Here is a 24,741-nt window from a genome sequence, read left to right as displayed (position 1 = left end):
TGACTCCCTAAAGGCCTGCCAAACAAATTATAGTATCATGTAGGGGCTTTAATTGGAGTAGAAATATACCTATGTACATGCAAAAATTTTGGTTTTATTTAATTTCTTTTAAAGAAAATGTTTTAAACATTTTATTTTTTTCTTGCCCCAGGAGGGAAATAGACTGTGCAATATTCTGATCATAGATACACTTTGTGGAGTAAAGTACTTGCCTTCTAATAGCGGGTTAATAATGGTTTGCTGGGATGCTTAATCAGACACCGACTGCCATGGCAATGCATTTACAGCCCTATTTTTAACTTGTGGGGGTGCAGGGGGTTCATTTGCGGTATAGTATGAGAACAGGTAGGACTTCTGTCTCCATCTACTTTTACAGCCTATTATCTCTTACAAAACCCATAGGAGAGGAGATGGACTGTCAGCCTTACACATAGATCAAGTTACCTCTAATATAAAGGTCTACGAAGAGGGGAAGAGGGAACTACTGGAGGAAGAGAAGTGGAGACACACATTAGTGATAAAACACACAGTAAAGGAAGGAGGAAAGCAGCCACAGAAATAAACATAATAACATTACAGGATTTCTTGATGATGCTGAGTGGTGAGGAACGCCCCCCCCCCCCCCTTCCCCCCGACAGTATTTGTCCATAGACTAGTACTGGGGGGGAGGGGCGTTTCTCACTGCTCAGCGTCATGGCTGTGTGGTAAGGAATGCCCCCTCACAGTATAGCGCTACATACAGTACTGTCAGGAGGGGTGTTCCCAGCAAGACTGTTAGGAACGTCCTTCTGACAGTGAAGAGCTATCGCTAAATGGACCAATAGCTCTTCCACCGGGAAACTTAACAGGAAAGCCATCAGTGCACTGAGTTCAGTGCACTATCTGCTTTCTAGTGGTATATAAAACCACATGTGTCCAAGGACATGAAAGGTCCTCTTTATGTTTTCGTATGATCTGTTAACCTACCTTAAATGCAAGTGGATCTATACCCGTAGACATAAGTTTGTTCTTGCTGAGATCAATCCTTTCTAGATTTGGCATTCCATTAAATGCCTCCTTAGGAATGGAGGTGATAAAGTTTCCTAAAGTATAATAAGAGAGGTTTGTTAATGTCTTGAAAGGGGCTATCCAGGATTAGAAAACATGGCTTCTTTAATTCAGAAAGAGCACCACTTCCTCTGCCCAGGCAGCGACATCACTTCCTTTGGTCACATGGCCATATTGCAGCTCAGTCTCATTCATTTCTTTTCTAATCCTGGAAACCTCTTTAAGTATTTGTTTCAAGTCTTTTCACAAAGCTCTTTCTCCCTTTATCTCATCTTTTCCCTTGTCTCATATTGTAGTTAAAACTGAGAAATAAATATTAAAATAAAAAAACTTGTGTGTCAGGGATATCTGCCATGCCTCCCTAGCTGCTCCTTACTGTCCTGTTTCTGGCTGTAAGACAACTGACTATAGCAGTAGTGGCCTCCCTGCAGTACCCAGTCTGAAGGATAAATGATGGCTAAACCTTTCCCCTTTGGCTCAGCTCTGCTCCCTCAGTTGGTTTTCACAAGAAGATAATGCAGGTCAGCAGTAGATCATCCTGATGTGCTCTGTAGGATTTCTACAAGACTGTCCCCTAAATATCTCTCTCACTGCACATATACCCTCTGCTAGTAAAGTAAACATTTGGCAGTGCTTACCTAGAAGGTCCAAGCTCTTCACGTCGGGGTCAGATATTGGAGGTACACCTGTGAGTTTAGCATTGGAGCAGCTAACTGTAATTTCTGAGATGAAGCATCCAGGAGGTAATGGAGGGTGATGAATGTCTGTAGGCCGACGGGAACCTGGAACACGTCTCCTTGGTACTCTGAACACATCTCCTCTTAAGTTGTAGTCGTGATCGTCATCTTCTTCATCATCGTCATCCTCATCTTCTTCTAAACCCAGTATCTCTCTTTCTCTTTGTTTTCGTTCCATTGCTAACCGGTTCACTTCTGCTTCTCTCCTATCTTCTTCTTCCTTTTTTCTCCTTTCCTCCTCTTTTTTCTTCTTTTCTTCTTCTCGCTTGCGCCTCTCTTCCTCCTCAATCCTCAGTTCTTCCTCTTCATATGCTTTTCTTCTTTCTTCCTGGCTGCGCTCTTCCTCCTCATTTGTCTCAGATTTTATTGTATTGTCTTTCTGGAGCATTTTCTTCCCTTTTTTCTTTTTCTTGATCAGTACTTTTCCCTTTGGTCTTTCTTTCTTATGATTTTTTTCTTCCTTCTTAAGTAGCTCATCCATTTCTTCTTGAGTATGGGGTGATTTCATTAGGACGCTATCTTTGGGTTCAATTGGTTCTGGAGAATCACCAGACAATTCAAGTACATTGTCCACTGAAATACTGTTAAGAGCTTAAATAGTATGGTGACCCAAATGAAAAGAAAATGAAAGAATATAGTAATAGATCAGACGGTGGGTTAGTATATTTTAACATTGTTCCCACAAACCCAGCTTAGTATGCTCATTCTTTGAAGCAAGCTAAATTAAATTTTGCTTATACATGATATTATTATTGTCAGATCTAACAGAAGGCAATGTATTCTGTGTATTACAACAAGGAGCCTGTCAAGTTTAATATGTGTTGCAATCTGCAGGCAGCATGTTATAGAGCCAGAGGAGCCGAGCAGATATACAGTAGTTTTATAGAATAAGATTCAATATAGCTTGTATTTTAATATCCATGTTCAATTTTGGGCTTTGGAGCCCTACTCATACACCTACGCACACTCATAGAGTATGTTCATACTAAGGTTTTTACTGATGGATTTTGAGGCTGAATCAGTCTCAGTAAATGCCTCCCATCTCTCCTATTCATTTCATTGGGAGTCAGTAGCAGTTTTTCTCTCTATAGAGGAAAGCTGAAGTGTCATGGCCTATCGTCAGGCAGATTATAACTTGTGAAGCCCATTGAAATCAATGGGATGCAGAAAACCACTAGCATTTTTTTTCCACCTCCTATTTATTTCAATGGGCTTTGCAATGTCAAATCTGCCCAAAGATAAATCATGATGCTTTTTTCCCTTCAAGCTGAAAAATATCTAAGAAATCTGCATGACCCCCACTAAAATGAATGGGAGAGTTGGGAGGCCGATTCTGCCTCAAAAGTCTGCCTGGAAAAAAAACTCTGTCTGAACTTACTCCTACAGAGCAAGCTGTCTCTCACAGTAAAACTGCGCAATTAACTTGTAATCCTAGAATTCCCTTGTTAGCCCTCGTGTAATTTCTGTCAATGACTTTAGATTTAAGTTAAAGCATACCTAAATCCTCAAGCACCTTTTGATTTTCTGGCAAATTTTGTGACATTTAGAAATCTCCTAATATACTTTATTAACTGGTTTTGGTTCCTTTCTATGAAATCCTGCACTGAAATTTGTTCTCTACCCCCTGTGTATTCTTTGCCTTGTTTCTCTCACTGGCCTCTGCATAAGAGTACAGGTGAAGGGTCTGCAATAAAGCAAAAAAGAGTGAGTCGAGAAAAAGGGGGGGGGGTCACTTTGAAAAGTTACATCTCAGTCAGTTGAAATTTTACCTTTATTGTTTTTATAGATAGGATCATCTACAGACACATTCGGGATTGGGATATTTATATGCAGCTGTTACTAATCCCAACTATGTTTTTAACTGATATCTCTAAAAATCCAGATAAAACTGAAGAACCTCATCTTTCAGATGACACCAAGATCACTGTTCTACATTTTATGGCCGAGATTTAAGTTTTACCAATGATCTACCCTTGACTCAGTTTACCTGCTTTATTAGAGTCCATATTCCAGTGAGAAGCCAGTGAGATAAGCAAGGCAAATAATACATAATGGACAGATAGTGAATTCCAACTAGAGATTTCACAAAAAGGAGACAAAATCTGTTAAAAAGGGTTGCCTGAAAACTTCAGGACTCAGGGAGAAAGCTGGGGAAGGTGTCCAACACCACCCAGCACGTGTCAGCAGAAGTCTTGCACCACACGTGTCCGCTGTGGCCAATCAGTGGCCTCCACGGCTACAGGAAAGGAACTGGTGATGTCTCTCACATTGAACTATTCAGTGGTGGAGGACACCAGAGCATCGGGGACATGTTAGTATGATTTTTTTTTTTTTTTTTATGTTTCAACTCCTTCCTGAGTCCTGAAATTTCTGGACAACCCCTTTCCATAAAGGATTTTACAATATTTATTAATGTCACAAATGTTGCCTGGAAATCAAAAGTTTAGATACACTTTAACCATATGGCTAGTAGTGTATTTACCTGATCTTATGAGCCTATAGACTCAGAAAGTCCTGTGCCTTAGATTTCACCCATTCCGCAAGTAACACATACAAAGAATTGTCTTCCTTTAACAACCCTTTTCCATAAACCTTTCTTTTTTCTACTTTAAATAAGTTAAGAATACACATAGTAGGGAAATTTATCAAGATCACAGGCGCACGCCTCCTTATAAATCAGGTGCAACCTCCTCAAGCCATGTCCCGTCCACTTTTCAGAAAAGTTAACATTAAAATGCCAATTGCTGCAATTTTTTGTTGCAAAAAGTCAAAAACCAAACAGTAAGGGAAGTAATAAATCTCCCCATTATTTACAGCTGTCATAAGCATGTTACATTTTCCCTTTAATTGTTGTGTTGATCCTTGGGCACATGCCTACCGTGCTGATAGTTTGTGGGAAGTAATGTCAATGGTGTTATATAGTTTATCATTTTTCCAGCATACATTAAAACCAATTAGTTTTTCTTTTTTTAGCTTCATAAACCATAACTTCTCAGTGAAGCCTTTCCATTGGCTTTGCATGTATGTATATGTAAGTGCGAGTATCATGCCAAAATGTTATATGTGTGTTAACAGGTATGATAATGAGAAGGTATTAGAAATGATCAAGCAGCTGTAAAAATACCTTTTCATAAGAAGAGCCTAATTATTATTATTATTATTATTATTATTATTATTATTATTATTATTATAGTTTTAGTCAGCAAATAGTGTCACCTATATTTCTGTGATTTTGTGGGGAAAAAAACCTGAACAATTCTAAACAGGAAATCATAGACCATGGAATATGGTGACCCTTACTAAAGCAGGACATACACATTAGATATGTATTGATTGAACACGCAAATTTGAATGGGTTCAGCCAACTATGTATTGTATAGGGGAACCTTTCCCGTGACAGCAGATGTTGGGGTACAGAAGGAATGCCAGCCACCTCAACCTATAGTATACTTTATTCAGCTATTTTGTATTGTTTCACAAATTTCACACTCTGCTTAATAAATGGGAAAAAAAGAATCTATAATCCCACAATACCAGAGATCTTGATCTAGGTTATGGACTGAAACTGATCGTTGGTGGCAGTGGCACAATTAAAGTCTTGTGGGCCCGATGCAATATTTTGTACGGGATCCCCTATCTCATCCCTACAGTGAATTCTTGATAGTGATGGTTACAGGTGCTAAAGCGTTTAATCCACTTTAGTGTGGTTAGGGTAATCTGTGGGTCTCCTTGGCTTATGGGCCAGATGGAAGCTGCAATCTCAATACTGATTCCAATGCTTAAGGGCCCCCTATGGTTCCTGGGCCCTGCTGCGACTGAACCCTCTAAACCCCCTCAAGTTGTGCCCCTGATTGGTGGGACCAGGCAGAAATTATTGACCCCTTGGTGTTGGTGCTCACACCCTTTGACTACTTTCAGGAGACAACCGAATGGTCCCATTGCAGCCAGAGGCTTCTCCCTCTGTGCTGTTTGAGCAGCTTTGTGGCCTGGACAGTTTCACAAAGGGTTTGAATGCCACAATTTACCAAACCTTCTCCTCTCCAGAGGACAGCCCTATTCCAAAGCACAAATATATCACTAGTTGACTGATCGCACTTGGGAGGCCAATTGTTCAGCTACAGTGCAGATGATATAGAGTCTCCAGATCCTCTATTTCCACCATGTATAAAGTTATCCATTCATTAAACATGTCTATACAGTGAGAAACTAATCCAGACGCTCTCCAGCGACCGCTGTGGTCACTGTGGCCTTTGCGGTTATGAGAGGCTCAGGACTTTGGCAATAAGGTGGTGGTACAAGACTGAATGAGCCCTGGTCAGAGACAACCATATAATACAGACTGCCATCTGCTTCCCTTTCTGCATAATTCATGGATCCCAAAACTCACGGAAGGAAAATGTATTACCCCTTGATTTAGGAAATATTCACTTCACATTCTTCTAAGTAATACTCAACCATTCCCCTATAGTAGTGGCATTCTCAGAGAGACAGTATTTAGCTATCAATTTCCTTGCAAAAAAATAACCACCAGACTGACTTAGTATGTCTGCACAGGAGAGCTAAAAAAAAAGAAGAATCGCCTAAAATGCAACATTTTGGATTCAGTGGAATTTCATACCAAAAATTAAGGGGGTGGCATTTTCCAAAAGACCTATTTAACATGGGACAGATGGTATTATTGAGCATCAGGTCCTTGACATTTAGCGTATTGATTTTTATATTTAATATTCTATATATTAAATGTAATATTTAAAAAGAAAAAGCCCCATTTTTTGTTGACTAACTGAAGTGAAACTTATCCGACTATTAAGTGTCGGTGTTAAATGTTAGACATTAGACCGTCAACGTGGTAATTTAGTGCAAAAGCGGGTCACCTGCTGTTAGATAATGTGAATTATTCCATACCAGTCTGACTGCACACTGGACAGCATTCACCACTGGAGGTCTCCGTCTTCAGACACGTAAGAAGCGGGCACACCGTTTCATCACATAGCTCATTCCCATTAGAGCACATGCAGGTCACACAAGGCTTCGGGGACCACACTGCCTTATCATACATTGCTATGCCATTTACCATGCAGTGACCTTTCTTCCCTAAAAGAAAGAAAAGTAAAATTATTCCCATTACAACAAAAAAAATAAATGCTTTTAGACCATGTCAGTTTAGACTGTATGCTATATTCATTGCATTTGTTTAATTTAAAGCTTAAAGGGAGTCTGTCAGGTCCAGAAGATTTCCCAAACCAATAATAGGGATCTTTAATAGCAGCGTAGACAACCTTTTGTGTACACAAACTGATAAAGCAATTCAGAAGTAATCATCTTTATATGGATATGCAGATCAGTCTTCAAGTGCATGAGGAGCAGGCTAGAGTCTGAAAATGTCAATCATGGTTAGGGATAGTACACATGTAGTTATTTGGTCTGGACCAAAATGTGCCTGTCGCGGCTTCTCACAGTTGCGGCTTTCCGCTCTGGATTAGGCCCAAATGAATTGGCCTAGTTCGGAGAGACTGTCTTGACACGGACGCCACGGCGGTTTCCACCACGGAATTTGCGTCAAGATTGGGCAGGTCGCTTCTTTTAATAACGCTCGCGGAAACAGGAAATGGCCGGCTCCCATTAAATTCAATGGGAGGTGGTTTTTTGACCCAGATTTTGACACGGATCTCGCATCAAATCCGTACCAAATAACTACAGAGGGAATAATTCCCTCCAGAGGGAATATGAAGCACTTGCAAGTGCCTGTAGACAAATCAGGAGACCCCAAGACTTAGGGCAACTGAACCATAGATCAGAATTGAAGCTGCATGTTAGTTCCTTCAACGGGTAAAAAGAAATGAATCGTTGCTAGTCACCTCTACTCGGCGCGGATTATCTCCAGCAAGAACAAAGGTTCAGACTTGGTGAAATCCCATCTGCAGACTCCTATACACAAGATCTGATAACAGCAGATTAAGTAAACATCTCTCATGTGACTTATTATCTTACCTACACTAGTACTGTAAAATACATTGTTTTAAACAAGTTACAGTATTTCTTGCCATTATGAGATCAGTTATAAGCTTCTTCTACTTTGCAACTGTTATGAAAATATTCTCTGTTATTTTATTGTCATTATTTTATACTCTTTGTTGCGGGTTTTGTGGTGGACTGCAGTAAAGTTCCAAAATCTATTTTGAGTCCATGACACAATAGTGTATTCCTAGTCTCTGTATATGGTTTTAATTAATGCTGTATATGACAATGAAATTTATAGATTTTTTTTCTATTTTAAACCAATATTTCTTATAGGGTTATTCTTCAAGATGACCTGACATTTGCATCACAGATTGGGCCATTTTTTTTCTTTGGTCCTGCAAAGCCAACCATACAATTTATACTGCTTAACCCCCCTCAGCAATGCATGGTTACTGGAACGGTAGAGGGGAGCAGCTTATCTCACTGTTTTTGGGGAGATTTGGAAGGTCATTATATACATTAGCAGGTCAGCAGAACCCATGTAAAATGGTGGGTTTTGCAGATAAACATCTATTGTGTATGGCTAGCACCAAAATTAATTCTAAATCACGCATATGCTGTTTTTGGTGCTGACAGTCTCAAAACTGAATCTTGGTGCCGAGAAGATTGGGTTTTCATCTGCATGCTAATAAACAGTTTGGTGCACCCAGGGCACGGCCATGTCTAAACCACCATGTTTGATCCCAGAAAGGTGAGCTTAAAACGTGTGTGTGTGTGTGTGTGTGTGTGTGTGTGTACATATACACATGCACAGTACCAGTATACCAGATACGTGGCAGTGCCAAGATGGCTTGACTAAGGTTGCCTCAGGAACAAACTACTTTGCTGTGCCATGCTATATGAAGTGTTGCCCGAACCCCGTGCACTTCCCTTCTTTAGCTAGCTATGCAATTTCCAGTTGACAGCTGACCCTATATAATTTAGCCAGTGGGTCATTTGGAGTGTGTAATGCCGTTTTGCGGTCGGTGAGCCCCATATCTTACATTGATGCTATCTAATTTATGAATTAGCCTCATGGAAGCTAACAAAGTTACCAATGTCTTTTGCTCATTTTTGCCATTGCGTTTCACAACCACAGGGGACACGTAATGTGATTTTTAGGTTTCTCAACTCTCTATCAGTATCTCCATCCTATAATTTCCAAAGCAACAGTGCTTTGTAATTTGTTGAAGTCATCATTGTACAATGAAATCTATTCTTTATTGGGGTCTCTAAGTTGTTATGTGGTTTTACGAATTAGAGTTCGCTTCTTTTTAATGGGAGACAGGAAAGGTTTGTAAACCTTTAAATGGCAGTGTCAAATAATAATCTAACTTAGATGACCACTTTTCACATTTTAGCAGAATCATAAAGTGACCAAAAGAGTAAAGTACGGCAAATATAAAATTCTATCATTATTGTTACTACACACTCAAATGGTCTTTGTTTTTGCTTCCTCATTGAAAAAAATGGCAGCTGTCAGCATATTCTGCTTACAGTTCTCAATTTTTAAAGAATATGTACACTTTGCCAATTTTTATTTCATTTGTTATTGCTCCTGCAGTCACGCGTCAAGGTGCTCATACTGTAACTCTTCAATAACCATTGGCTAAAACCTTGTTTGTCAACAATTCCTTCAGACTAGTGTGCAAGCAGCCTTACTGAGCAGCAATATTGGTCAGACGAAAACTGCCGGATAGTACGATTGTCATTATTGCTTATTATACAGAGAAATTTCATCACTGAAGCTGCTGAGGTAAAGTGAAAGCTGAGCTCTGATTGGTTGCTATGGGCAACTCCACAAGTCTGCCTGTGAGGCGGGTTTCATTACTGAGATGTCAGCTCCTTCGGGTCATAGTAAGAGTCCATTCACACAGAGGAAAATGGTGAGGAATTTGGTGTGAAATTTCAGCGCTGGAAAAAAAAAAACCTCCTCAATGGACTTCAATGGGTTCTTTTTTCTGCTAGAACTGAGTTTTTTGGCGAGGAAAAAATCCGCTTCAGGAATTAAGAAATGTTTTTTTAAGTGGTTTTTGGAGCATTTTTTCGAGTCTTTTTTTTGTTTTTGTTTAATTTCCTCCAGAACAATGTATGAACCTTTAAAAAAAAAACGCTAGAGTTTTTCCGTGCGCCTGAAAGAAGCTTTTTTTTTCCGCAAGTGGAGAAATAAAGTGAGTGGATCCCATAGAATTTTTTCCATGTGAATTCTGACGCAGAGTCAGTGTCAAAATCAGTGCCAAAAAACTCAGTGTGAATGGACCCTAAGAGTGCTGTATTTGGCGCTGAATTTTCAGCTAGCGGAAAATTACGCAAGTGGAAAAAAAATCTTGCCAAATCCATTGAAATCAATGGGAGGCTTTTTTCAGCTCTGAAAATTCAGCGCCAAATACAGCTTCATTTTCCTCCGTGTGAATGGACCCTAATTCTGTGTGAGGGCTGCTCTGTATTTACTATTCCTCCTATTATATCTCTTATCAGTGTCAGGTGTTGCTTCCATGTGACATGCCCTTCAATTTTAAGTGTCTGCAGTTCCCATTCCGTCTTGCATTTGCTATGACTTTAAAGCACGGGCCGGAAACGCAGCGCTAAAGCACTGTGGGAACAACCACAGTGTGAACGCATCGCGTTTCTTCTCGCAGCGTTTTGAACAGAAAGTTCATGGAGTTTTCCTCCGCAGACTTTCTGTTACAATTATATCTATGGGGAAGCCACCGGTGTTTCCGTAGATATAATTGACATTCTGCGACTTTCAAAACCGCAACCGTTATGGAAATCACAGCGTGTCTGTGCTGCGATTTTTTCTGCAAAGTGGGGATGGGATTGTTGATGGGAGTGCAAGTACTGTAAAACACCGAAAATTGCGGCGTTTCTGGTCCGTGGGGCCTTGGCATAACGGAAACTTCACACGGGGTTTTTTGGTCAACATTTTGAGGCTGTATCCGTATTGATTTCAATGAGAGATGGTCAGTTCTTTTTTCGGGGAGCTGTTTTGTTCCGGCTCCCGGAAAAAGAAGCGAGATGCTCAATATCAATGTTATGACAAATTAGGAAAAGCCCAATATAATAAAAATTTAAAGTGGGGAAAAAAAAGATTTACTGTATCTCTGAAAATGTCAATATCCATGTGACACAGAAAATTTACTTTAGCATAACCAACAATTTAACATATTTTCCGCGAGCGAAGCCGCGAGTATTCTTACTACTCAGAAAATAAAAAGTAATATATTTCACTAACTGGTTTTAATAAATAAATTTACAAAATGGCAATACATTCCTTTTAATGACCTCATACCTGGTAAAATGTTGTAGCTTGGGGCTTGCTCACTAACTCCTAAAACGGCTTGAAGGATGTGCACTATAGTATCATCTCCATTGTAGACCGGAACAAATGATGCAGTAGGAACGGGGATCGGTGACGGTTGGATCAGTTTTTGCCTTCTCCTTGCACTACTTATAGGAACTCTTCTACGTCTTTGCTGATTTTTCCACTTTTGTTGCTTTGGAGTGGATCGATCTTCTTGAGCCCATACAGTGAACATGAAAATCACTAGAATGATACATATCACTGTATAAGGCCTCATTTTCTTCAATTATAGCCTAGGAGGAAATATGTACAACCTAAAGATTAGTGGAAAGATCGGCATGTTTTCTACATGTTTTATGTACATCTATATCTGTCCTTTAGTTGTAGTAAGCAGGTAATATCGGTGTCTTTGGCTGCGTGAACAGATGTGAATATAGCCTTCAGATGGTGTTGAGTTACGTAACAGTTATTGGTCTTTTACCTCTTTCATATGTATTCAGTGGGTGCTCTATATTTAATTATTACTTCTTAAGTAACTATGTTTGTGCTTGTAAACCACAGGGAACTCAACCAGTGACCTACAGGCTTCATGCGACTCTTCAGTACCTTATCTGCAGGGCACTGCCTCAGGGCTTCATAAAGGGAGTCTGTATTTTGACTTAATAGGGTGGAAGGTCAGGAATTACTGGGCAGTCAGCCAGAGGTCCTGGGAATGTAAACAGCACTAGGATATTATGCTGCAATACTTCTAAATGTTATGCAGCACAAGATCCTTAATAGATCCTCCAGTATTCTGAAATTTCCTAACGTAAAATCTTAGCTCTTCTTTCCTAAAGCTGAGCTTACACAGGACAGGCAGTAGGGGCAGAGGAGGTGTTTAGAACAGAAGTCAGGATGCTATGACGGGTCCAAATGGGAAGCAAAAGATCCCATTGCCTTATAAATTTGGTCTGCTTGATTTCCTTGAAGTTTTTTGCTGTCAGCCAGAAGCTATTCGTACCGACTCCTCCATACACATACACATGGATTCACCAAGTATGCTTATGTTCTTATCAGGGAGAGACCGTTAACAGACACCCTTTACAGGGGTACAAAGCATTGGGCCTAGTAAGCTTTATCATACCCAATTGTTCCTTCCTCTGAACAACGTTATCTGTAGAAGCCGGGAGACCACCTTACACATAGAATAGTTGGTCAGTGCTGCCATGTTTTCTGTGTCTATTAGAGCCTTAGGATGGTCATAGACATTAGCTAGAAATGAGTGGATGGCTGAACAATTGTTGGAGTAGTGATCATCTGGTGAACTGTTGTTTTGGTGAACTATATGCATTATATACCCTATTGACTATTTCAGATCTATTCAGGCAGCGGAAATGCTGGAGGAATTTGAGGTGGACTTTTGCCTCAAATTCCTCTTCCATTTCTGCCCCTCTGGTATCCTGCCACCTTTTACATGCTTAGACTCAGATGAATGAGCTTAACCAGCAGTGACTCGTGCTATGGACTCTGCAGAATCCACAGCAAGGTGAAGCTAAAAGCTTATTTTTTTCAGTGCCATAGTTAAAAACAACGGAAGGCAGAATCGGGGTGGAATTTTGTCATTTTGAAATAGAGTATGCCCCACAATTAGTGTTAAATTTTACAGTGTGAACGGGCCCCAACAGTCTTTCAAACTAGTCACACACATTCAATGACATTGGAAATAGGATACCAACCATCCATATGGGAGAACATTCTTTCAAGGATAGATTATTGGTTGCAAACATGGCTGACTTCTGTCCAGGCAATGACAAATGTTGATGTTTAAATGTTTGTTACGGTTGAAATAATAGATTTTCACCTACTACAGCCCAATGTGTATGGCTACCTTTAAGTAGCTGGTAAAGCATACATTTATGTAGAAAATTCAGATTAGCAGAATTCAGTGCTCAATAGCATATTTTATTCCTGACAGATACAAAGTCTGGTATCCTATATCTCTATCCTATGTGGACAGTCCCATATCATGGTTTCGTTACTGCTTAGATCCATGGTTTGTATTATGTACACATCTGTGATGTGTATTATATAGCATCATACCTCCCAACTTTTCAAGGACAGAAAGAGGGATGTGCACCCCACATCCCCCCACAGTACACCCTGGACCCCACATCTCCCCTCACACAGTACACACTGCACCCCACATCTCTCCCCCCACAGTACACTCATACACTCAAAACCTCTACCCCCACCCACAGTCAACCTTGCACCCCACATACCCCCACAGTACACCCTGCACCCCACATCTCTCCCCCACACACAGTCCACTCTGCATCTCAGATCCCCCCTTAGACCACACATCTCTCCATCTCTTCCTGCACTGCACGGGATACAAACCTACCTAGTCGCGTGACCTTCTGATGTCACACAGGTCCTTCTGAGTACAGTAGTCAGACTTTCCCCTTATCACCCGCTCTTGTCCCAGTTACAACCTTTTAACTGTTATAAGAGCGGATGGTGATCGGGGGAAAGTTTGTTAATAAGCAAAACACTTCAGGGGCAGAGAGGGACATGCAGCAAGCCATGTGGGACAGCAGTCTAAAATCAGGCCTGTTCCGCCTGATGCGGGACGGTTGGGAGCTATGTATAACATAATATACAATTACAATTCACAGACCATAGTATGATCCTATAGTACGAGTGTGGGAAGCAGCCCTGTAGAGCTGGTCTGTGCGGAGATCAACTGTTATACCCCCACTGATCAGATATTTATGGACCACTCTAAGGATAGACCATACATTTCTAATTCCGGTACAACCCCTTTAATATATAAGGCACAAGAACCAGAGCCACTACCCAATACATCTCAAGCCCCATGACAATCAGTACTCAATTACAAACGACACTGCCTCAAATACTGCAAAATATTCCATACAAAACAAGAAATAATATGTATTTAAGCTACATAGATCCAATACTATCATAAGTACCACTGCCAATATCATAGATCGACCTGTATAATTACACTTACCAGTAGGATTAGCCACTTAGTCTGTCTTATTGGTGACTACAAATATGACGAAAATGCCTGTAAACAAGCGAGGTTCAGTAGTGAAAGACCTTCCTCTGCACAGTGCACATGGAGTATTAGTGTCTATGTATTTAGTTAACCTGGAAATGTATACTTAGATTCTGTCTTTGTTTCCAGTTGCAAGATGAGAACAGAACAGGCTGCTATCTTTATACAAAGTTGATAGTGCTTTGATCATATTGAATCGTGTTTGGACCTGTGAAATGCTGGGGGGTGGTGGGGGTTCTCTATAGACTATGATGAATCAGTCTGTACACTTAGTAAGCGAGATTAGAAGCTTTGCGAGCAGTGGAAGGAGGAAGCAGTACAATGCATTTGGTCCTCTGGCTGACAGGGCACAGCTGGGAACAGAAATTGAAATAAAGTGCTTACATAGGCAAGATACGTATAAGGTCTTTTTTAAAGGGCCTCTGGTTACATTTGCTGTTAATCCAATCCCACGGCAAGTATACACAAACTCCTAACCGCTTCCAGGTGTTATGATTGAGCTCTGAATTTATATTTCGGGCAGAACCCTGAAAAAAAAATGAGAAAATCCAACCTCAACTGGAAACGTTTCAGCAAGTGGTTAAAAAAAAAGAGTACATTCAGTTCTCAGACATACTAAAGATTGTTTCAGCTATTCGTGGGTCCTTAGGAGAGAAGCATTTTTGTCATTAAAGCAGCAATGGCAGCTATTTACTGTTATTATCTATGTGTAAAACTGCCATAGCGTCCATAAATCTAATGCATTCCCTGCAGCACCAAGAGACAGGTGCTAAGTTCCAGCTGCCGTACTATCAGGTTATATACACCTGCTCAGGGTCCTACTGAATAATACCCTGCTATTTATATCAACCCAATAGTAAGGAATGGCTTAAAACAGTCATTGTACATTGTATACACGTAGACATCTACGTATCCTTTTTGTCTTCATCCTTCATTCGGTATAAATAGTCGTCTTTCTAGCATTACGTACTTAGGCAATATGCCTCTGGTATTAGAATTTGCAAAGTCAAAGTAATGGTATCCTGAAATAGAGCACTGAATAAATAGCGAAGCATCTTTACAAAACAAAATCCAAGTTGCAGTGGTGTTTGGTAGTGGGAATGGACATTAGTACGTTACCACAAGCTCTGAGGCTGCACGCAGGCCAACTCCCTCTGCGAAGTTTCTGCTGACTTGTTTGGGGATTTAGCAGACCTGGTGTCTGCTCCGCTTCGGATGTGACAGCTGCGCTCAGAGCAGTTTCACTGCAGGGTACTCAGCCTTCTGTGTTTGAGAATTTTTTCCCAGCCGGCTGTTCTGGAGTCTCACCAATACAGAGGTTATTGCCGTCTTGATAATCTGCCTTTTGCTAATTAATAGCCTGTGGATCCATAATGAGCGATTCTGGGGAATGTCAGCACTAGAGGAAATATGGAGGTTTGGTATCATATATTTAGAATACACATAGCATTAATGACCTAACCATACATGCACTGCGTATAGAGGCTTCACATTATGCATTGCAGCCTAGCTGATTTATTACCATACAGGCAGAATAGTAATGCCACATATATAAGCCTTGCTATCGGAGCAAACTTTATTGTAAGTTGTCTGATTGTCTCTCGCAAAAGACTACAAACTATAATCAGCAGTGAGTAATATGAGACTAGTCCCGAGACCACTAGTGGCGAGCCAACCGCAAGTAGAGGGGCAGGGATTTCTTGAGATCTCAAGGTTTAAACCTCCTGTACACACAAGCTGTTCTGGTTAGCTTACTGAAATGATACAAAACATGGACCAGATTCATCGCGTTTACTGTGTTCTCATGACATTCAAGTCTTACTATTTTATTTTTACAGGATTTTCCATTACAGTAACCAAAACACAGGCTTTTATAGGTTAATGTGTTGGGTCTGGAGTATAAAATGAAGAGGAAATCAGGTTTTTTTGTTTTTGGTAGAATTATCCAGCTGCAACTTGATGTGTATTGGAAGGAATGTAGTACAAAAGGTGCCTGGTTTATAACTTCTAATTTGGAATCGCTGCTAGCAGGAAGTCTGTCTGAAGTCAACAAAAACTGTAGGAAAATTCCCACTAAAACAAGTAAAATCCGTCTTGTAGACGACTGGATATGGGAAATGTGGGGTGAGGCTTACTATACACATAAATAAGTGTCAGGACCATGTCAGATAGACCCATAGTGGCTGCTGTCTTTGTCAGTGTCGTCACCTTTTCAGTCATAAAAGCAAGGATTTAGAGGCCACAATACCATATGGCAAACGTTCCAATTTATACATCATGCTGTCACGTGTGAGAGGATTTGTAATAATATCACTTGAATGAAAAAGAAAAGCTTGGCACTACTCACATGGTGTATATAGACTTGGACACTCCATCAACTTCCCACTTGTAGATGAAAACTGAAAAAATCCAAAGGTTTTAGGAAGACAAAATATCCAACTCTTTTTAACTAAAACGTCATAAAAATAGGCTTTTTTTTATTGTTTCACCCCTTAAACTGGCCACACATTTTTAATAGCTGTTGGCCCGAATGCAAGCTCAGCTATTTAAGGTCTGCAGCCGGTTTCACATTCATTTATTCTGAACTAACTCCCCATAAACATGCATGCTTACTCCATTTGAGAGTGCATGTGTTTGTAATGTGAAAAGAGGAGCAATGTGTTGTCCAACATCTCTTTTATGGGAACCAAAGTATTAAAGTGTAACTAAACTCATTAGTACGTTTTATAGTATTTTGTTTCCTTTCTGTGAAATCCTACGTTTCTTTATTCTTTCCCTTGCTTTTGTATTAAGAGCTGCACCCTGCTTATCACTGTGTAAGGTGTACAAGCATGTGTTTATGTGATGCAGGGAAAATGAGGATGGGGTCCTTTCGAACAGTTATATCTTGGGTAGGCTCAGATTGGCCCATAGGAAGTAGGTGAATCCCCTGGCGGGCTCTGACTCAAAGGGGCTAGTGGGGCCAATGTTGGACTGATGCTACATATGCTTTCATGACACTATGGTTGCAGTTATACTATTTACAGAGATATCACTGGTTGAAAACACTTTCAGGATTTGGATATTGCTATGTAGTTGCAGCTGCTACCAATCTTGACTGTATTTTCAACTAGTGAGATCTCTAAATATAATACAAGTAGAAATGCAACCTGGTGTCATGTAAAATCTGAGAATCTCCTCTTTATATGACACCAGAAGCAAGTTAGGTTTCACTGTTTTGTAATGCCTGAGATATTGAAACAACTCCCTCACCTTTTGGGATCACAGTACACAATGAGAAGCCGTTTACAACGCTTAAGAGAAGCGATGGGAAGAAAAGAGAACTGCAGGATTTCACAAGAAAAAAAGTTAAAAATTTGGTTTTCCCACCTCGCCTGTTCACCAACTTGCAGGCAGTATGCTCTGTTCACTTCCTGGTTTTCTCAGTAAATTGGTGGGCGGGGTTTCACTATTATACTACACGGGGTGGGAGAGAAAAACAAACTTACATGCTGCAGGACCAAGAGTCAGCTTGCAATAAACTGAAATTTAGGTCTGTGTTTACATACAGAGGTAACAGTCTCCCTGTCTCAACCCTTATCAGCAAAATTCAATTAGCCAACTGATAACTGGAGGAGCTCTACAGCTCAGAAATACAAGCTCACTCTGAGCACTCAGCTCCTCCTCCCCTCCTGAGAGCAGGGAGCTACGTCACTTTTCCTGGGCAGAGAGATAAGATCATCCCCAGGTCTGTGGTTATGGAGACGCAGTGTAAACAATGAAGTGAAGAATCTCAGATAGCGGCCAAACAAAGCAGTTTTGCTGAAGCAATATATTTAGGAAAGCTCTTGAATCCACATAAGCTAGTAGTATAGATAGGATCCTTGAGATGGGACAACCCCTTTAATAAACTATATTACAAAAGGTATTAATGGCACAAATGGTGACAGAAAATGAAAAGTTGTTTGTTGTTACGAACGTTAGGTATTAGATGGTCACCTGGTGGTGCCAAAATCGGTAGCAGATTTGCTGTATAATTTATCCAATGCATTTCATTTTCCACTGTGAAAAGGTACAGCATTAAGGCCGGGGCCCCACGGGCCAGAAACGCCACAATTTGCCTGCAGTGTTTTACAGTAACTGCTAGTGCTAATGCCCACTATGCATTTAAAACCACAGCGTGGACACGCTGCGATTTCCAAAACTGGCGCGTTTTTGGAAATCGCAGCATGTCAATTATATCTATGGAAACGCCGGTGGCTTTCTCGTAGATATAATTGTAACAAAAAGTCTGCGGATGCCTCCGTGCTTTTTCCCACAGCGCTTTTAGAGCTGCAGATCGTCCCATGGGCCTAAATGATCATTTCTGCAGGTTTTTTCCTGCAGAGTGTGGATAAGATTTATTAAAATTAAAGCAATCATGTTAAAAACGATTTATTAAAATGTGATCATTTTGCTGGTTATGTAATATATTGAGGATTTTCTATCCACAGTGTACATAGTCATGTGTGGACTTACCATAGGTACCATAAGGACAACACCAATAGAAATTCTATAAAAGTCCTGTAGAGTTAATCCTTGAGCACATTGCTCTCCTTTGATTTGAACACTATACTTAGACTTCAAATCCAGCCTGATGTGATAATAATGGGGCGACTTTGCTATACAATTATATTGGAGATGACATCTTTCTTCAGTTTTGCTGTTCAATATAAAGTAAAGTCTCTGAAATCACGGTTTCCTTTCATCAATGAGCCAGGGCTTGTCTTTATACTTTCTTTTTCAATCCCTATCATTGTAAAATTTGCTGACAAAGTCAGAGAAATCCATAAATGGTAGCATATGTTGTGACAAAACGAGCGTACCATTGTATTTTCCACTGTTTTTAGCTCAATTGTTGTATTTGTTATACTGTCCTCATGTGGCATTTGGAAACAACCAATAGCTCCACGCAGAGAAAAAATGTTTTATTCAGTCTGATGACATCCCATGTTCACCATAATTGTAAGTCAACCATTGGAAGGTCTCCACGTATGTTTTACAAAAATTGCCTTGTTTTTTCTTTGTCCCATAAGCATTTGATAACGCCTCCCTTAAACTGTTCCCATACTCATAGATTCTGTGGTAAGGAGTCAGAAACCGTTCAACAATACAGTTAATATAAAACCTAAATTATACAAGCTACAGTCAGAAATATACTATATGGACAAACGTATTAGGATACCTACACATGACACATACAGGAACATTTATATTATAACATTCTATATTTATAGGAATTAATATGGGGATGGTCTACTCTTTACAGCTAAAACCGCCACTACAAGATTTGGGGATTTATGTGTGGAATTATTATACTCTTTATCTGGAAGAGCATTTGTGAGGTCAGACATTTTCTAGCTTCAAAATACATAAAACACCAGCATAACCACCCATAATGGAGCAGGAAGCTCTATTATAGACAGAAGTCCCTCAGGGTTTGAGACCAATCAGGTAGCAGAGGAACGGGGTGAAGCGCACACAAACCATCAATCGGACCAGTATTCTTCAAGAAATTTATTGACACTCAAGCACGACGCGTTTCGGGCGGGTAGCCCTTTCTCAAGTGCATATAAAACTCCTTGGGTATAGCAGCCGTCTGCTCACAGGACCTGTAATGACCTGTGTGCTTTGGCTGACGCAAGGGAACAGCTGCTGTCGCCATGTTTCCATATCTATGTGTATTTGGTGTTGTGACTCATCACAACACGTCAAGGTAAGAGGCCTCAATTTGGTCTAACTACCACCTGATCGCTGGGATTACTACACCATATTGGCGCTCGGTGTCTCTTTTTCTTTTGTATTTTTTAGGAAGCTCTATTGTCTGTGCAGGGGTGTCCGGGTATCAAATCCATCCCAATTTGATGTTAATGATGACCTATCCTTTGCATAAGTCATCAATGTTTTCAGCCCAAAACACCCTGTTAACATTTCCCTCACTGAAACTTACTGGGGCCTAGAACAACTCCACAGCACTATCCCTTCTTCATCAAGCTCAGACAGGTAACGTTCTACTGGCATCCGCCAAACCCAGACTCTTCCATCAGACTGCCAGATAGCACTCTGAAGATTTTTTCCTTGTCTCATCAATTTACCTTGCAAGTAAGGCATCAGTACATTCCTGAGTGCTTTGTAACTACCGTATTTTTCGGACTATAAGACGCACTTTTTTTCCCCAAAATTTTTGGGGAAAAGAAGGGTGCGTCTTATAGTCTGAAGGTGGCGCCTGGCATCCGCTGTAAGAGAGGCGGAAGCCGGCAAGTGATAGACGCCATTACAGGTGCCGGGGCCTGAGACATCGCTGCGCTCCTCTGCCCTGCATGAAGCCAGCAGCGGGAGGAGTGATGCTATTCCGCTCCTCCGTGCCCCTGCCGCTGGCTTCATGCAGGGCAGGGCAGCGATGTCTCAGGCCCCGGCGTCTATTCCGTGCCAGCATCCGCCTCTCTAGTACAGCGGATGCCGGGTCAGTATCCGTGGCCCCTTCTCCCCAGGGCCGGTCCCCACCAGCCCCGTACCTGTAAAGTTGCAGGCCGGCTCCTGCGCGGCGATATCGCAGGAGCCGACCTGTTCGGGTGACAGCCGGGAGCCTAATGAGGCTCCCCGGCCTGTCACGGCTGTATTAGTATTGCGGCTGGTCTCTATGACCAGCCGTAATACTAATAGACAGAATGTCCCATAGACGGCAATACAGTTGTATTGCCGTCTATGGGACTTGCGATCAAGTGACCGCAGGTTCAAGCCCCCGGAGGGAATAAAGTAGTAAAAAAAAAAAAAAAAAAAAGCTTTAAAAATATGAAATAAATAAAAGTTCTAAATCACCTCCTGTTTTTTTTTCAATACAAGGTGATCTAAGCAATAGATATCCCCCAAAATGGTATAACTAAAAAGTACAGCTGGCCCCGCAAAAAAAACACTCTATGCGTCCCCGTACAGCTGCAGGGTCACCTGTCAATGTGGCCTTGCAGCTGTTGCAAAACTACAACTCCCATATATTAAATATTTTACCAGTTTTTGCTTCAAAATTTTTTTTCCCTATTTTCCTCCTCTAAAACCTAGGTGCGTCTTATAGTCCAGTGCGTCTTATAGTCCGAAAAATACGGTATGTCTCCTTAGGTTTGCACACAGCCATTTATCTGTTAAATCTATCTCTAAGGTTAATACCCTGTTAGAAAGTGATCAGCAGTCTAGTTGGTATCATCACTTGCAATTCTGGATCCATCAAGAGGATGTCCCAGTGACTTGTTAACATCTGTCTCACCTCATTTGATCTATAATCAAATGGTCTGATAATCTGCATCAATGTATCCCTCGCTACTTTCTTCGTAGGGACCGATAGTTCCTGATGTTATTTACTCTCTGTAAATTTCCTTGCCTTCTTCACCACACGTTTCAGCTAACCTCTACTCAGTGGCAAGAGCCACTGATTCCCTCTGAAAGGCCATATATGAGGAACACACACATGCAAAAACTGTCCCTTTCAAACTCTTTACTTAAAAGGGACCAGATGATAATTTTCCCACTTTGGAAGTGAGGACAGCATAGCTCCCAACTGTTCCGGCTTCGGCGGGACAGTCCTGATTTTACACTGCTGTCCCGGCATCCTGGACAGCTTACCGCTTGTCCCGCTATGCCCTTGAAGTGTTTGTTAAAGTGTTTGTTGCTTGTTAAACTTTACCACGATCGCCACAGGCTGTTGTCCCAGGTAAAGGCTAAAAACTGTACATAGAAGGACCTTTCTGACATCAGACGATCACATGGTATTCTCTAGTCACGTAACTGGGTAAGCGTGTAAGAAGAAAAGTTGTATCCCATGCAGTGGAGGAGGATGGAGAGATGTTGGGTCTACGGTACTGTGGAGGGGAGCTGTGGGATGCAGGGTGGACTGTTAGGGAGAGATATGCGATGTAGGGTGTACTGTGTGGGGGAAAGATGTGGGGTGCAGGGTGTACTGTGTAGGGGGAGATGTGCGATGCAGGGTGTATTGTGTAGGGGGAGATGTGCGATGCAGGGTGTACTGTGTGGGGGACAGCGGTGGGGTGCAGGGTGTACTGTGTGGGGGACAGCGGTGGGGTGCAGGGTGTACTGTGTAGGGGGAGATGTGCGATGCAGGGTGTACTGTGTAGGGGGAGATGTACGATGCAGGGTGTACTGTGTGGGGGAAAGATGTGGGGTGCAGGGTGTACTGTGGGGGGGAAAGATGTGGGGTGCAGGTGTACTGTGTGGGGGAAAGATGTGGGGTGCAGGGTGTACTGTGTGGGGGAGAGATGTGGGGTGAGGGGAGTGATATGAGGTGCAGGGTGTACTGTGGGGGGGATGTGGGGTGCCAGATGTACTGGGGGGAATGTGGGGTGCATGAGTGTACTGTGGGGGGAGATTTGGGGTGCATGGGTGTACTGTGGGGTGCAGGGTGTACTTGGGGGGGAGATATGTGGGGTGCAGGGTGTATCTAAAGAAAACTGTATGGGAATGGGTGGAATCAATTTAGAAGTGGGTGGAGCAAAATTTTCTGCCTCCTCATTTTGTCCTTCTTTTTGTCTTTTAAAAGTTGGGAGGTATGGGATAGTAATCTGAGGCTCAGGCCCACATTGTTCATATTAAGCTGCTTCACAAAGTCATTGAAATAAAAAACGACCTGCCTGGTTCATTCTGTATGTTGGCATACAGGGCCTACTGATTGTGGTCCCCCTGAGCTGGTGGTAGATCTTGTTCCTAAGAGGGAGTAGTTTTAGGTGAGAGGAGTCAAATGACATTTATGTCTATCATACTGCTTACACTTTGTTCTCAGGAAGTTCTCCACATCCTCCACCCCCTTTTATTTGGGTAGGATTTGTAGGGTGCCTCCATGTTGAGGATCCATCCCCCTCAACTTTTTAGCACCTTCATGGTCTCCAATTTTTTTTGATCAGGATAGCCAAGCAATTGTGTATGCGCATACTGCTTTGTGGGAGTAGGTCTGGAGCTGTTCTGGACTCCCTGCTATGACTTTGCAGACAGAGACAGCTGTCAATCACTGATAGGACCGCCTCCTTGACTTTTCAACACATAGCAAATATTTCAATGGACTCCTGATAAGCTATACTGAATTTTTTTTCCACAACATTATATATCAGTCTACTCAGCTCCTCTTGCTGTATAACAGGCTGCCTGAGGATTAAACGGCATATTTCACGTGGCAGATTCCCTATAAAAATGAGCTGGCAAGGCGCTCAGCTGATCACCAGCCCCACATTGCCCCAACGTTAGAAGTATTCACACCTTTCTCACTTGCTTATTCAATACCATTGCTTCTGCAGCACTTACTAGAGAACTGGAAACATCCAGGTTTATGTAACATATTTTCTATTCTTTTTTAAAAGAACAATTCTTACACTCATATACCTGATACGACAAGTTTTTCTGCCTTGGGGAACAATTTTTCCTGCTATAGTTTCATGACTGAAATGTTCCATGTAGCCATGATGTCTGGAGGAGTTGCAATTGGTAAAACTTGTAAAATAATACATCCGTATAATCATTTCTCCTGGTGTTTAGCAGAGAAATTCCGGCATTTCCCGTTCATATTTCACTGACCACACTTTAAATAAAAACATGCAACTAGTCTGGCAGCATAGCAGAAAAGAGAAGGGTAATGAATGCTGTCTGACATGCTGATCTTCACTATTTATCCTTGCCTTATATAATCCCCTTCAAATGCTCCTGTCTCCATTGTATAACCACTGACGGAACGTATGCCCATGATCGGAGCAATTGCACAAACACTATATGGATGCCTACACATTACACCTTTGAGAACTTTTATGACATTCCATCCTAAATCCATAGGCATTAACATGGAGTTGATTCCCCCTTTGCATGCAAAACAGGTTCCACACTTCAGGAAAGGGTTCCTACAAGATTTTGGAGCGTCTGTCAAATTTTCCCAAGACGAGTCTGGCTCACAGTCCTCATTTTAGTTCATCCCAAAAGAGTTTGATGGGGTTGAGGTCAGGGGTCAGTGTGGCTCAGTCCACACCAAGTTTCCCCAACCATACCTTTATGGACTTTTCTTTGCACACTGGGGCACGGTCATGCTGGAAAACAAAACAGCCTCCCACAAACTGTTCTCACATACTTGAATGCATACAATTCTTCAAAATTTCTTGGTATGCTGAAGCATTAAGATTTGCAATTTTTGGAACTAAGATACCTAGGTCAGCCCCTGAAAAACAAGCCCATAGCATTATCCCTCCTCCACCAAACTTTACAATTGGCACATTGCAGTCAGACAGATAATGTTGTCTTGGTATCTGCCAAACCCAAACTGGTCCAACAGACTTCCAGACAAAGAAGTGCGATTTGTCACTCCACAGAACAAGTTTCCACTGATCCAGAGTCTGGTGGCGATGTGCTTCATATTACTCCATCTGATTCTTGGTATTGTGCTCGGTGATGTAAGGCTTGCATGCAGCTGTTCAGCCATGTAAACCCATCACATGAAACTCCTGGCACAGAGTTTTTGTACTGATATTAATGCCAGAAGGGGTCTGGAGCTCTGCAGTCATCCAGTTAGATGAATATTGGCAACTTTTATGCTCTAC

The 24,741-nt window shown here is 41.5% G+C and overlaps 2 protein-coding genes across 9 annotated transcripts in view; one reads left to right on the top strand and one right to left on the bottom strand.

The window, feature by feature from the left end:
* The window catches only part of ECM2 (extracellular matrix protein 2), a 30,274-nt gene extending 14,890 nt beyond the window's left edge, over positions 1 to 15,384 (bottom strand). The window contains exons 1-6 of one of the 4 annotated variants that reach the window (XM_075286827.1): positions 15,266 to 15,380; positions 14,239 to 14,673; positions 11,077 to 11,381; positions 6,690 to 6,878; positions 1,686 to 2,375; positions 967 to 1,082 (exon numbers count right to left, since the gene is read on the bottom strand). In XM_075286827.1, coding sequence (XP_075142928.1) covers positions 967 to 1,082; positions 1,686 to 2,375; positions 6,690 to 6,878; positions 11,077 to 11,365 — 1,284 coding nt within the window. In that variant the 5' untranslated portion in view covers positions 11,366 to 11,381; positions 14,239 to 14,673; positions 15,266 to 15,380. Of the gene's footprint in view, positions 1 to 966; positions 1,083 to 1,685; positions 2,376 to 6,689; positions 6,879 to 11,076; positions 11,382 to 14,238; positions 14,674 to 15,265 lie in introns of all 4 variants that reach the window. The other 3 variants (XM_075286826.1, XM_075286829.1, XM_075286828.1) reach the window with 3 other exon arrangements.
* CENPP (centromere protein P) overlaps positions 1 to 24,741 on the top strand; it is a 193,562-nt gene that overhangs the window by 135,845 nt on the left and 32,976 nt on the right. The gene's annotated exons all lie outside the window — the stretch shown is intronic.

This window comes from Leptodactylus fuscus, chromosome 9 (genome assembly GCF_031893055.1).
Source record: "Leptodactylus fuscus isolate aLepFus1 chromosome 9, aLepFus1.hap2, whole genome shotgun sequence".
Taxonomy (NCBI): domain Eukaryota; kingdom Metazoa; phylum Chordata; class Amphibia; order Anura; family Leptodactylidae; genus Leptodactylus; species Leptodactylus fuscus.
Note: the sequence above shows the minus strand (reverse complement) of the source record. Positions and strands in the feature narration are given on the sequence as shown.